Source organism: Meleagris gallopavo, chromosome 7 (genome assembly GCF_000146605.3).
Source record: "Meleagris gallopavo isolate NT-WF06-2002-E0010 breed Aviagen turkey brand Nicholas breeding stock chromosome 7, Turkey_5.1, whole genome shotgun sequence".
Classification (NCBI taxonomy): domain Eukaryota; kingdom Metazoa; phylum Chordata; class Aves; order Galliformes; family Phasianidae; genus Meleagris; species Meleagris gallopavo.
The window spans coordinates 4561122-4574402 of record NC_015017.2 but is presented as its reverse complement, the minus strand read 5'-3'; the positions used below and the strand labels follow the sequence as shown (position 1 = coordinate 4574402).

General features: G+C 41.2%; 1 protein-coding gene across 1 annotated transcript; it reads right to left on the bottom strand.

Annotated features, from left to right (window-relative positions):
• Positions 1-205: 205 nt before the first annotated feature.
• ACADL (acyl-CoA dehydrogenase long chain) lies at positions 206-12639 on the bottom strand (the record flags this gene model as incomplete). The annotated part of the gene is made up of 10 exons (XM_010713315.2): positions 206-795; positions 1361-1447; positions 3597-3724; positions 5880-5993; positions 7205-7306; positions 7931-8095; positions 9109-9175; positions 10133-10297; positions 10725-10862; positions 12434-12639. Coding segments are annotated over 10 exons (1266 nt in total), but the record flags the coding sequence as incomplete, so codon positions are not given.
• Between the last annotated feature and the right edge of the window lie 642 nt (positions 12640-13281).

Below are 13281 nucleotides of genomic sequence, written 5' to 3'. Positions count from 1 at the left end.
GCCGAGCGATCGCCGGCGGAAAACTGATGGAAGAAAGCTCTCGCCCGGCACTTTCAGTCACCGAGCGGCTCTAAGCCGGGCCCCGCGCAGCCCCCGCCTGGAAAAACGCCTCAGTCAACCCTCGACGGGAAGCGCAGCGCCGAGGCGTCCCCACAGAGGCGCCCCGCTCCTCCCCGGCACCGAGGTACGAAGTGACACAACCGAGAACACAGAAATGCTTTATTACATTTGTCCAAAACGCCAATTACAGTAAGGCACAGAGGTTAAGCTCACATCGCCCTCCCCACAGCGGTGACAACAGTAAGCAGCCGTGTATGGACAGTGACAAAGTCCCGGCCTCCCCCCTCCCACCAGCGTTCCGCTCCCGCTTATCCATCACTGGCTTCTGTGGAGGAAAGATTTAATCCCAAACAGCAAAGGGTACAGTCAATGTAAGGGCATTGGTTACCTCAAATACTCCTTTCACTAACAGGTCATGGGAACAGTCATCCAAATATATTTAATGAACTTTCAATTTAAACATTAGAAATCCTCCTTAGGAGCACCCTTGTTGCTAACAATTCACTTAAACAGGCTTCTCTCCCTTGAAAGAATATGATATACTACATCCGTCTCCTTTACTTACATTCTGATGTCTGATTTTATGTCCTGTATTACTATAAAAGTGCTCGGGAAGGTTCTCCAGGCAGCCAGCACCTGCCCTAGTTGTCACTGACAATTTCTCTGGCGATCAGCTCCTTCATAATCTCATTGGTGCCACCATAGATGGGCTGAACACGGGCATCCACAAAAGCTCTGAGGGGAAAAAAAAGGAAAGATTCAATGAAGGATTCCTCAGCAGATGTGTACCACCAAAACAACGGGTGCTCATTTGGTTCACACCAGCCATAAACACTGTTATTTTAAAGCAACCCTTCATGCTCTTTAAATATATCTAGAACAGATCTAAACCTATCAGTTTAAAAAATGAACTCCAAATATCTGCTTATGACAACTGCCCGGCAATACTGTTCTGCTTTTGTGACTTCTATTTATTTTAAAAAAGGATTCATTTTGTTAAATAAGAAGCCCTACCTCTGTTATTGTGGCAACAAAACATACGCTAAAAGAAAAAATTAAGTCGTCTTAGACTGGAAATAGATGATCTCTGAGGTCGCTTCCAACTCCAGCCATTCTATGGTTCTATATACCAAGTACGATTAAAGACATCTGTACAGATGATTGCCTTTCAATAAACACGATGAGAAAAGGAACAGTCAATCAGTACTAACACAAAACAACTGACGAGTAGATGTAAGAAGGGCTGCATTTTATTTGGCTAGCAATCCTTCACCAGCCAGGTCTGAAACGGTGCACTTACTTTGCAATTGGATACTCCCACATGTACCCCGAGCCTCCGTGCATTTGCACACACTGAGTTGCTACGCTGTTTTGGAGATCAGACGCCCTTAAATGGTCAAGAAGAAATTTGTTTTTAGAAGGGCGCATGCTATGAAAAATTAACAGATACAGATAAGTTAACAAGACTAAAAGACACCCCGATGGTATTTTTCCCCCCGTATAACCAATCTAAAGCATTGGCCATTCAAATACTTCAATTGTGAGAGACTGTTCTTCCACCGTGATGAAAAATACATTGAATTGAAAAGCATTAAGATTTGTTCTCTATGTGGAAGAGCTTTCAGAGAACGAAAGCTCTCAAAACAGAGAACCCTGTTAACTTTCCTCACCGGCCAAAAAGCTTCTTTTGTAAAGCATGTTGGTATATCCTTCTTATCAAACTCTTCTGTTCCGGGCTCTTTGAATACAACCATCATCAGGGAATACTTTATTTTCCTCACAATATTTTATAGCTTTCAATTCTCAAAAATACTTTAATTCTTACGCAGGACTGCTCACTGCAAACCACTCATTTATTCTATGATTAAACTTTTTTTTTTCTTAAGCATTTTGTTTTATGAACCAACCCTCTAGAAGATGACTGATAACACGACATTTGAAGTTGTCCTGCATCTCAGCCTCTGGAAAGCTCCGTACTTCACATTATTTCAATCAAGAAAAATCAGACAAAAGAAAGCATAGGATTTTAATTGCACTGAAAGTTCAAGCAGAAGTGATGTGGAAAAAAGAAAAAAAAGCAAAAAAAAAAATACAAACCAACAAAACAGAACTTCAGAGTGGCCATAGAAGATGATAACCATTTAAATCAACTGCTTTTCACAAAAGAACGCAAGAGTCCCTTATTCCATGCTATCCTCCCTGTTAAATTCTTAGTTTAGTGTATCAATTTTAAATATGCAACAGTGAGTTACTTCAACTGTCCCTAGTACATACTTTTGGATTTAGCTGTATAATACAATCGGTCATCACAGAGTGAAGAGTACAGATCTTTCACAATGTATTAGGAGGGAGATACTAACACTACATTCTGAAGTCACCACACCTCTAACTCAAGTCACTGACTGTGCAACAGGTTATAAGCAAAACAAATAGGAGACTGTCTCCTGAAACATTAGCAATTCTGCATTCAAGCACCTTCTAAACCATCGAAGGGATTTATGGAACAGAGCCACAGGAACGCTTGTAGGAATGAGGAAATCCACAACGAACCATGGTACTAATATTCGGGTGGGTGGGGGGAGTTTCAAATTCCTTGCTTTGGAAAATCTTTTGAGGAAGTAAGTCTACATCTGAGTTGGCACGCTAGCTGTTTCCTCCTCCTCAGAGCAGAATGCCTCCGCTTACGTACCTGGTACTTCTAGGTAAGTAGTGCCAGAAATAGCATTCAAACAAAATCCTTCCTTTCGTTGTAAAGATTCTCACTGAATTCCCTCAGTATTTTCTACATATTACCTCAACATTTATTTCTCAAAGTTTAGATTCTGAAAAGCCTCTGTCTTCGCTAAGCTATTCCTTAATGTCTGGCTTTACTTTTTCTACTATCTTTGCGAGCAGAACAAAACTACACAGATTACAAATTCCTGTGACACATCTCTTGGATGCCTTTAGTCATCCAGATTTCCCTGGTTAAGCCCCAGTTAACAGATAACTCCACCAAGTGTGGAGGGAGAAGGGAGGAGGAGTTCTGGCCAATAAAGGAATGAACTGTTTAGTCTCAATTACAGCAATAGCTGTAGCCAACTATTTCTTCCCAAAACCAAATAGCTTCAAAAAGTGGCTGGGCCAAACAGCTATTAAAGCTAAATAATGTTAACTAAAAGGTATTCTAGATCCTTGTAATTAAATACACATACATTATTTTTTAATTATTACAGTAAAATCTGCTTTTGCCAAAACCTATGAAATGCTCACTTGTATTTGAAGCTGATCTGATTATTAATGGAAGCCTATTTTAAAAGCGTGCTACTACTTTGAAACCGATCTTCTAACCAGCACTGGTTTTCAAAACAACTAAGGCCACTGTTGATTGCCCCACTGAAGTTAAAGCTAAAGGCCTCTCTTAGAAACCAACAATGTTGTTATTAATCAGACAGTAATTTTATCTTTTGTTTAAATCTGAGCAGTCCAGTGCTTTTATTACTAGACTCCTGTCAAGATCATATAAGTAACACTTCCAAATTACTTTAACTACATACCAGTACTTTGCCATAGAAGCTGTGGGGGAGTCCAGGCGTTTTTCTGAGTGCAGCTCCAAACAGTTGTCCAAAAAAGCTCGGCCCACACAAATGTTCGTTTTCATTTCTGCCAACTTGTGCTGCACCGTCTTATTTTGGAAGCAGACAGAGGAAGCAGAGGAAGGAAAGAGCAGAAGTAGTACTGTTTTTAAGCTGTGTTTGAAGTTGAAAGGGAAGCATCTTCTAGAAGCGTTTCTGTTAGAAATCACTATTTCAAACAGCTTTGCATCTTTATATCTAAACGCAGTTTGTTTTCCATACAATCACATCTCTACCAGTCTTATTAAGGAAAATTACTGCTCTTTAACTCGCCAAACAACTCAAAAGATGACATCATGGGGAACCCCCCAAATGCCTGAAAACAAATTCCTGGAGAGTGCAGAGTAGGAGGTGCTGGGAGCTCTGCTACTGTCTTTTCTCTCCTGTGGGAGAATGTGCTTCCAGCAGAGTTAGTAACACGTCATTGTGCATTGGCTGCATTTGCTGAGCATTCGGCTCTTCAGAGTTTAAGTGACATGCAAAACATTTTGAGCAAAAAACAAAGGAAGTTTTAGACCAACTATCAGAAAGTTTTCTAATGACAAGTTATGTCACATTGAAAGAGATGTATCAGGCACGTCCGACCTGTGGCTCATTGTATCTGTTGTAGTTACCATGAAAAGACAGCAGGCATTACATTCGGAGCAGCCTACATATATCTGGTCCAATACAACCCCTTTTCACTCAATGCAGACTGGCAGGTGAAGCCCATTATGAAGGGTACCTAAAGCCAAGTAAGGCAGTATATCACTGCCTGCTGGCCGTTCTGATAGGAAGGGGATAAAAATCACCTCTTAGGAACAGAAATTTTTCCTGATCTCACAGTTCTAGACACCTACAGAGAAGGCCTTTTTGCCTTCCTTCAAAATTAATATAATTGATTCTCAACTCCGTACACATTTAGCACAACTAAATAAATTAGGCAAGGCAGGCCTAATTCAAAAGGATTTTTGATTACGTGCGCATGCTAGTGCAAAAAGGAAACTGAAAAGGTATGCAGGGGTGGACTTCTTTTTCCCAAAAATACTGTGCTTTATTAATATTATTGGCCTCCTGGTGTTTGGGAATGGGTTATCCTAAAAAACAATATTAGTTTGGAGGTCTCTGCACAGTGAACTACTACAGTTAGAGAGCATTCTACACCTACATAAATAAACTTAAAATACTCTTTTTGTGCTATAGCTGCTCACTGGACATATTAAATTCCGCTGTTTCTACATGTTAAGTTCAAAAAGAAATAAAGATCATAGCTCCTGGATACCTAACGTTCTAGCTCGTAAAGATCTCAATTCTGCTGCTACTCAGAACAATTAAAGATTTGATTTTGACAAAGGAACTCTCAAAAGAAAAACAAAAAATATTCCAGTTCCAATTATTTCTGAAGGGTATCAAAATCAAAAAGCTAACATCCTGTAATGTATACAAGCAATTCCTATCCTATAAATCAAACATACAGGTGCTTGGTTGGTTTCAGGCCTACGAGGTTTCCAGGAAAATTGTAATAGCAAATGTTTCTTTCCATGTTACTGTGCTTTATGACAGCAATTAGGTAGTGTAGGCATGCCTCAAAATACAATTTAACCACTACTATCAGGGGGAAGTCATATTTACAAAGAATGATCCAACACTTTTACAGTGCAATCACTTGAATACCCATCTACCTGGTAGGTGAGGAATCTCATTACAGTACCCATAAAGCTGGACATAAACACCTTTGCAGCTATTCAAGCAGCAAGGTCACTGCTTGGGGACCATCACAGCATCAGTCTCGTAAAGATCAATGCAGAGCATTAAGGGGGGATGGATGACATAGCTTCACACACACCACGCTCCTCTGCAGTCTATAGGACCTCAAGTAGATACAGAAATGCAAGCAGTGAAAACATACTGTGACTAGTGACTTCTGATGGTAAAATGCAAGCCTAAGACTGACCAGCACAAAGCCAGTAATTTCTGCCTGCGTATTTTCCTTCCAAAAGCATTATTGCTGTAGGATTCCGTACCATTAAAATACAAGCATTGTCATTTGTGGCTTTGAAAACAATGGGAATGAAGAGAAACAGCAGCCACGGGACAACAACGAAGCCTCCACAAGCAATCCTTTACTGAAGTCCAGTGACTTCTTCTTGCTTGACGTTACACATACACAAATGTACATCAATTCCTCTATGCATCTGCTTTACAAGTCTCCCTGTTCAAACTCACCTGCAAGTGTGCAACTGTCTTCCCAAAAGCTTTTCTTTGCCTCACATAATTCCTTGTTTCCTCAAACATGAATTCACAGCCGGCAAGAGCCATATCAGCAATCAGCAGTCTTTCCTTTAGAAACACAGAATCACAGAATCCAGTAGTCAGTCCTACACTTCTGTTCATTAGATGCACATATGCAAATACACAATTGGGAAACAGATGTTCAGCGTTGCTCATTAAGGGAGGGAGGCAAAAGTCACATCAGAGATCAAACCAGACATACTACATTACTGAAATTAGTGACTAGGCCAAATGTTTAAATGTCCAAAGCCCATTTTTAAGGCTTTTTGGTAATTCTTCTGGCGGAACATCGTCCCTGTAAAAGATACGTGTCAACCACAGGACTCTTACTGACCGAAAGCTTAACACCAAAATCTGTTTTATTGTCAGTTTTCACTGCTCAGTTTAAAAAAAATAATCCTACATTTAACAATTTCAGTAGGATACTTCTTAAAAAAGAAAACCTACATAAGAACACTGGCTGTTTTTCTTCCCTTCAACAAAATGTGTTGATAAACAAATTACAGAACAATTGCTTTTAGCACTATTAAAATATCTGATGCATCCCATTGGACCTGCTTGTAATTGCATTTGTTTCTTCAAAGCAGCAGCAGATTTCCTTTAATCAGGTTTCATATTTTTTCACATTTACTTGCAGCCTAAAATTAAATAAACATGATCTCTACCAGATGAGGCAGTCAGAGTTTGGACAAAGCACAGTCAGGTTTTGAAAAAACACGTTGCCCCTTTTTCCTCCCAGATCATTCCAAAACTTCAGCAAGTCAATCTTTGTTATTTTCACTAGCAAGGTATCTGGGTAACTATTTATTTACTTTGCTTTATGGATAAAGAAAAAATTTCTTACATCTTTAATACGCTTCTACAAGTAGAAAAGCTAAGACAGCAGTGTTTGCTTTTTTCTTTGAAGAGAATGCCAAATGCAGAGTCTTCCAAGCTGAACGTCGTCTGCTAAGAGAAATGGTTCCATGGTAGAAATATACAAAAAAAAGCCCTGATGTATTCTTTAATCCAGCTTCTTCAGGTTCTTCAATAGCTGGGTTGCTGACTTTGAGCTAGTGAGATGCCAATGCCGAAAGAATTTGGCTTTTTAGCACTGGAAACAACATACTTCAGGTAAAAAGCAGAAATATCAACAGGATGCTGCTCACAGCTACCCTGAGCCACATGCAGCTCTCCAAGATCCATCACCTCCAAGCAGCGATAAAAAATTATGTGTCCGTGTTCTCCCCAGAGACAGCAAACATTCTCACTGCTCTTACCTGAGGGAGCTCTGCCATCAAATAATAGAAGCCTTTGTTCTCTTTCCCAAGCAAGGCGCTTGCTGGCAACCGCACATCTTCAAAAAACAGCTCTGCCGTGTCCTAAGAAGATTTTAAAGGACAGTTTATAGCCTGACATTCTCATCTCTGCATTCCACTTTTTTCCCCCATTTTTCTCATTTTGTCATGTTAAGTCATTTAGGTTGGGAGGGTCCTTCTGAGGTTGTCCATCCCCTCAAAGATGGACAAAGCATTCAAAGCACCTTCAGCAGCTGATGGTCTTGTCCTGTTTCACTTCCTGATTCTTCCAAGTGGGAGGCCCTACAGCTGCTCTGAGCCCCTGCTTCCAGCATCACATCACTCTTACGGTGGTTTTTCTTAATAACTTTTCTTAGTAACCAACCTAAGAGTTTCCTCAATTTAACTTGTGTCCCTTGCCACCCTTCAACTGTGCTGCTCCATTTCTACAGGCAGAAATACAATCCCATTCTTCCAAGCTTTCTCAGAGTGAAGAAATCCAGCTGCCAGCTTCTCCTTGCACATCATGGACTTCAGACTTCCAAATGGAAACTCAATATACATACGTTGTATGTATAATTTTTATGCAGTAAGGCTTAAGTATTAAAATAATATAATTCATTTTCTCTTTATTAGGCTAGTGCCAGGCATTGAGTAATTTTAGACTTCCTCAAAGTCTACTATGTATTACAGGTCACATGAACTTACTTGAGCTTTCAGGCCAATTTTTTCCAGCTTGCGGCCTTTGGTGAAACCTTTCGTTCCATTTTCCACCAGAAAAAGGCTGATTCCATGAGCAGGAGATCGAGCCTCTCGGTTTGTAACCGTAACCACAATCACCACGTCACACATCCAACCATTAGTGATGAAAGTCTGTAAAAACAAACAAACAAAAACCAACTCAGCTTGGAATACTGCAGCAAGCTAGGTGGATAGAAATTAGAAGAGATCATCAAGCAGTACAAAGAAAACCATCAGCATGTGGGTGCATTCACAGGTAAATTGAAAGGCAAGGTTTAAGTGTCCAGAAGCACTTTAATAATTCAGGAAGTCTAAAGTGCTGTCTAAGAGGAAATTACATAATTTGAGAGGCATTGTGTGGTGACAATTGTGAAGTGAAAGAATGCACAGACCTTTTTTCTTTTATCTGCCCCCCTGCTAAAGAAGAAAGGAGTTATCAGGTGTAGACACCAAATGAAAAAAGGTTCTTTTTTGTAATAAACTAGCAAGGTATAAAATGCAAAACCACTGATGGCCTCTACTAACAACTGCTTAAAAGAGTTCTGCAGAATGATCCATCCACTTGTCAAAAGGACTCATCCTAACACTACCAAAAAGAAATAAGCAATGTCTCCTCCTTGACTTCAACCACACATAATGAGCAAATGTATTTACAGACATCTGTATGTACAAATTTACTTGTACACATCAACTTTGTAATAGCTTGAAGGCATACACACAGCATCTAATGTCATTCTCCTAATACGAGCTTCTGAACAGATTCCACAGCCTGCACTGCAGCACACCTTTTCTCAGGCCACAGAAAGTGTAACATCGGTAGCATACGTACTTTAGTGTTCAACCTCAGCAGTAAGAAACAACACTGGTTCTACTTATACAATACAGGACTTCTTCCAATTCATGTAAAAAGAAAGTCTTTAGATAAGATTATTTAAGTATTATAAAAAGAGCCTGTTTCCCATAAATAGCCAAAACCAGAAGTAGAGTAAGTCTATATAAAAAAAAAAAAGACAACTGGCAAAAAAAAGAAAAGAAAAAAGAGAGAGAGGAAGGACAAGTGGGAGACACTGATTCTGGTATGCATCCCTCCCTGAGTGCCTCCAGCTCCGAAAGGCTATGAGTAACATACACATCTGTTTGCTTACCTTACTCCCATTAAGAATCCAGTCACTTCCATCTTTTTTTGCATAAGTCCGTACTCCTTGCAAGTCACTAGAATGGAATTCAAAAGACCCTTCAAGGAACTGTTCCAGACGCTGTAATTTGTATCTTGAGTGCTACCCAACAGAAAGTAGACTTCACACCATCGAGACATGCAGTCAGTGAAAATGCACAGGAGGATAATGGTACACAGTAAAATGGTTTGCAGTAACACAGAAACCAAAAGCCTGCTGCAGAAAGAAATGATAAACGTGCAATCATACACGAGCATGAGGTCCCACTTGAACGGATCTGCCTGTGGGAGGTGGTGTGATGAAGCACTGATAGCATAAGTCAGCATCCCCTTACGCTGATATGCTTTAGAAGGCAAACGTCAGACATAACATTTTCTGAACATGCTCAGTCTTAATGAGGAGGCTCTGCAAAAATATATGGCCAACATCCACTCTCCGTGGAAGCACGACACCAAAAGGTTTTGCTCTTCACCTGTTCCTCTCTGTTGTGGAAACTGGCCAGATCACCTGTGTCTACTCAAAATATGTGCTGTCTGTCCTTCAACAATGATAGTAAAGATGCAACATTTATCTGTTTGGAAGGATTCAGAGGGGAAAAAAACAACAACAAAAAAACCCAGCATTTTGTTCCACAACAAAAATTAATATTAATGAAGTAAAGCCATCTTTACTGACGTAACTTTCTCCTGATTACATTTCATATTAAAGGTATATTCACAGGACAAGCAGATTATTAACCATAAGCTCAGTCCATAAAAGGAAATACAAAGCATATTTGTCCGTTGTGAGACAATAAAGAAACTGATTTTGAGCAAATATATTGAATTGGCAAAGCTGTAACAGAGTGATCTGCAAGTCTGAAGCCCTCCCCAGTCTAGGATATTGACTAGTTATCAGGATGTCCACGTAACCAGGATGCTCATGAATTTCCTTCACTGAGAAATCAGTAGACAGCAAGTAAGATTATAACCATCTGTCTTGATTTTTAGCTTACCTGCCAGCCCCAGGCTCTGTCATGGCAATAGCACCAATACACTTGCCTGCAGCCATCTGAGGAATAAAGTGTTTGATCTGTTCTTCAGTGCCATAGTTTGCAATGTAGGGCATGACTATATCAGAATGAAGGCTGAATCCAGGGCCAGTACAGTTGACGTACATCCTGGGGTGTGGGAAAAAAACAAAACAGCTCAGGCTGAAACACTACAGAAATTTAAACATTGAACTTCATGCCTTTACAATGCAGATCCAACACTGGAAGCAAGCCCTACAACACAGACGTCTCGGACGTAAGGTGAACTTGTAGCACTTGCACTGTTATTTACAGAATGTATTTTCACAGCCAAATTACTGTGTAACCTACCAGACTTATCAAAATGCTTCCCTCAACTACAGTAGAGCATGATGACATTTATTACTTAAACAATCACTTGAAAGGCATAAAGCTGAAGGGTTTTTATACATGTTTTAATTATTGATGCCAATTTCTGTAAGCAATGAAGAAATCTTATGAAAAACAAAACAAACAAACAAAAAACCAGTCTATCGATAACTTGAATTAAACTCTTCCTGAAGTGCCTAGTACTTACTGCTCCTCCCAGAGCACGGCCGAGGAGAGAATATCCGCTCCAATGCCTCCATGTTTCTCAGCAATAGCAACACCCAGCAAACCTTGCTGTCCAGCTTTTTCCCAGAGCTCTCTGCTCACCTGGCCATCCTTCTCCCATCTGCAAACAGCATAAGAACAGAGATATCCATTAAATTCTCCACGTGCTACCTCTCATTTGTCATGGCTGCTGCTTCATGCTAGAGGGCCCACAGCAAGTTTTCACTGCCTGCTAGAGAGGCTTTCAGTCTCAGCAGCACACAACACAGCATACAGGGTGCTGAGACAACTACGTTTCCCAGCTAAGAATTGATGGCTTAATAGCAGGTTTTCCATTCTTCACAAATGCCACTGGCATTACACAGATACCAACTATAATAACACGTCTGAATCCTGGCTTCCAACACATAAACTTGATGACTCTTTATGACTTGTTACGAAAGGCTGTGCTGCGTCTTGGTCTGAGCACCAGAGCAGGATCTAGGAGATTTAGCCACGACCATATGGATAATTACAAGTAGATCCTCACCATCCTGACATCCCATTTTCCCATAAAATGGGTATAAACATATCAATTTCTGAAAGATTTTGATTCTACCAATGAGAAATGGTTTTTAAGAAAAAAAGCACCGATACATTAGTAACCTGGATATAAAGTACAAAAATATATAAAATAATATATATTAAAAAAAAATAAATCAGTCCCTTTTCACTTAGTACTGGACCTTGGTAAACTACTGCTAAAGTAAGGCGGTTTTAAGTTTGTGAATAGACAGCTAAGGCTTGTCTGCTGATAGTTTGCAGACTGTAAGAATCACTTGTTCCCTAACAAATAGTACCCTGAGTTCACCAACACACCAGAAAGTTGAGTGGCCATTAATGGCCATTTTTTAATAATATGATTGACAAATTGGGTCAGAAAGACTCCTCAGATGCACTGGTGTGCAGCAGAGCTATACTACAGCACTTTATCCACGTTAATAACGCATCTTGTCACACTTGCATTAAGTTTACTTCCAGAGTTTCTGCTCCTGCACTGGAAATCTTAACAAATGTTCTCTAAAGACCACCTTTGTGTGGTTTTTTTGTCCTCTATTTTCAGGGTCACTGCTGTCTCAATCACAAAAGCATTTTCTTCTCATGCTCATCCATGTTTACTGATGCCACACGCTGGCCCAGCCAACTGGTACACTATCCTCGAAGACTACTTATTTATTTGAAAGGTGTGAGAACAGAATGATTCATAGGTCTCTGCAGTGATGCAAGAACCCAAGTCCAACTTGCTTCAGTCACCTGAGGAAACAGTTGTGTAAGCAAACAAGATCATAATTAACCTTGAGTAGACGCAATACCTGATCACAAAGCTACACCAGAAGTCTTTCTAGTAAAAGACAAAGGAAAATGTACCCCCTCCACTTCAATGGGAGAGTGTACAAGCAGGGAAACACTGGCTGCAACTCTATGAAGTGCATTTGTCCTGCTCGCAAGCCTGCAACGAAGGCGCCAGCGCAGAGCGATCTGTGAATTTTGATGAATTTTACAGGCAGATTTGTTTCAATCGAGTCCTGTTAATGAAAACAAATGTCTTGTTTATCACGTCATAGTGAATAATACCTGAAAACGCTTATTTTGGGGGGGAAGGGGGGGAAAGCAAATTATCTAGAAAACCGGAATGTTTAAAAGGCATCTCACTCTGCATGAAAAGGCAGCACTTCCTCCTGAAAGAACTTCCTGGCACTCTCCCTGAAGATATCGTGGTCCGACGAGAAGATCCTCCGGGTGCCGATGTCAGTCAGACGCTTAGCAGAAGAAGGCTCCAGGCGCTTCGTGCCATGCTGCTCGGTTGGCGCAGGACTGAGAAAGAGAAGCGAACATCTGCTTGGACGCAGGCACACTCTATTTTACAGCCCTTTGAAAAGGAAGGGAACACCTGCCTAGCAAACATGGATTATTTATAAAGCTACTTAGGGCTCTACTGAGCTACATCTGACATTGTTCAAGCAGGGCGCAGGGCCCACTGGGCACACAGCAGAGGGCCGCTGCTCACCCAGCACCCCACGCTGGCACGGTCCAAGGGTGGTACAAGGGCACCAGGGCCCTACAACCCCTTGGTGCAGCAGGGCGGACAAGGACAGGCCCCGCTGTCACCTGCTGTCAGCACGGGACTCCACCTCCTTGCCTATGGCCAGGATGTGGGGCAAAGGGCAGCCCGCAGTCTGCAAAGCGATGGCTGAGCCGCTGGGCCCAGCATGCCGGGGGGGGACCTGAGCTGCCTCCCTGCAAGTAGGGGTGCAGATGCATGCACACATACATGTGTGTGATCATGCGTCTGTACTTAGGCCTGCAGCCTTCCTGTCACATGCACGCACAGCACAAATATATATATATATATATATATATTCATATATTTAAGCACACGCACTCAGCACTTCCGTACACTCACACAAATACATAGGAAATACACCCCTGTACATACGTACCCTGCAATCAGCCCCATCAACACACCCACGCCGCGCCAAACGCGCGCCTCGCAGCCCGCA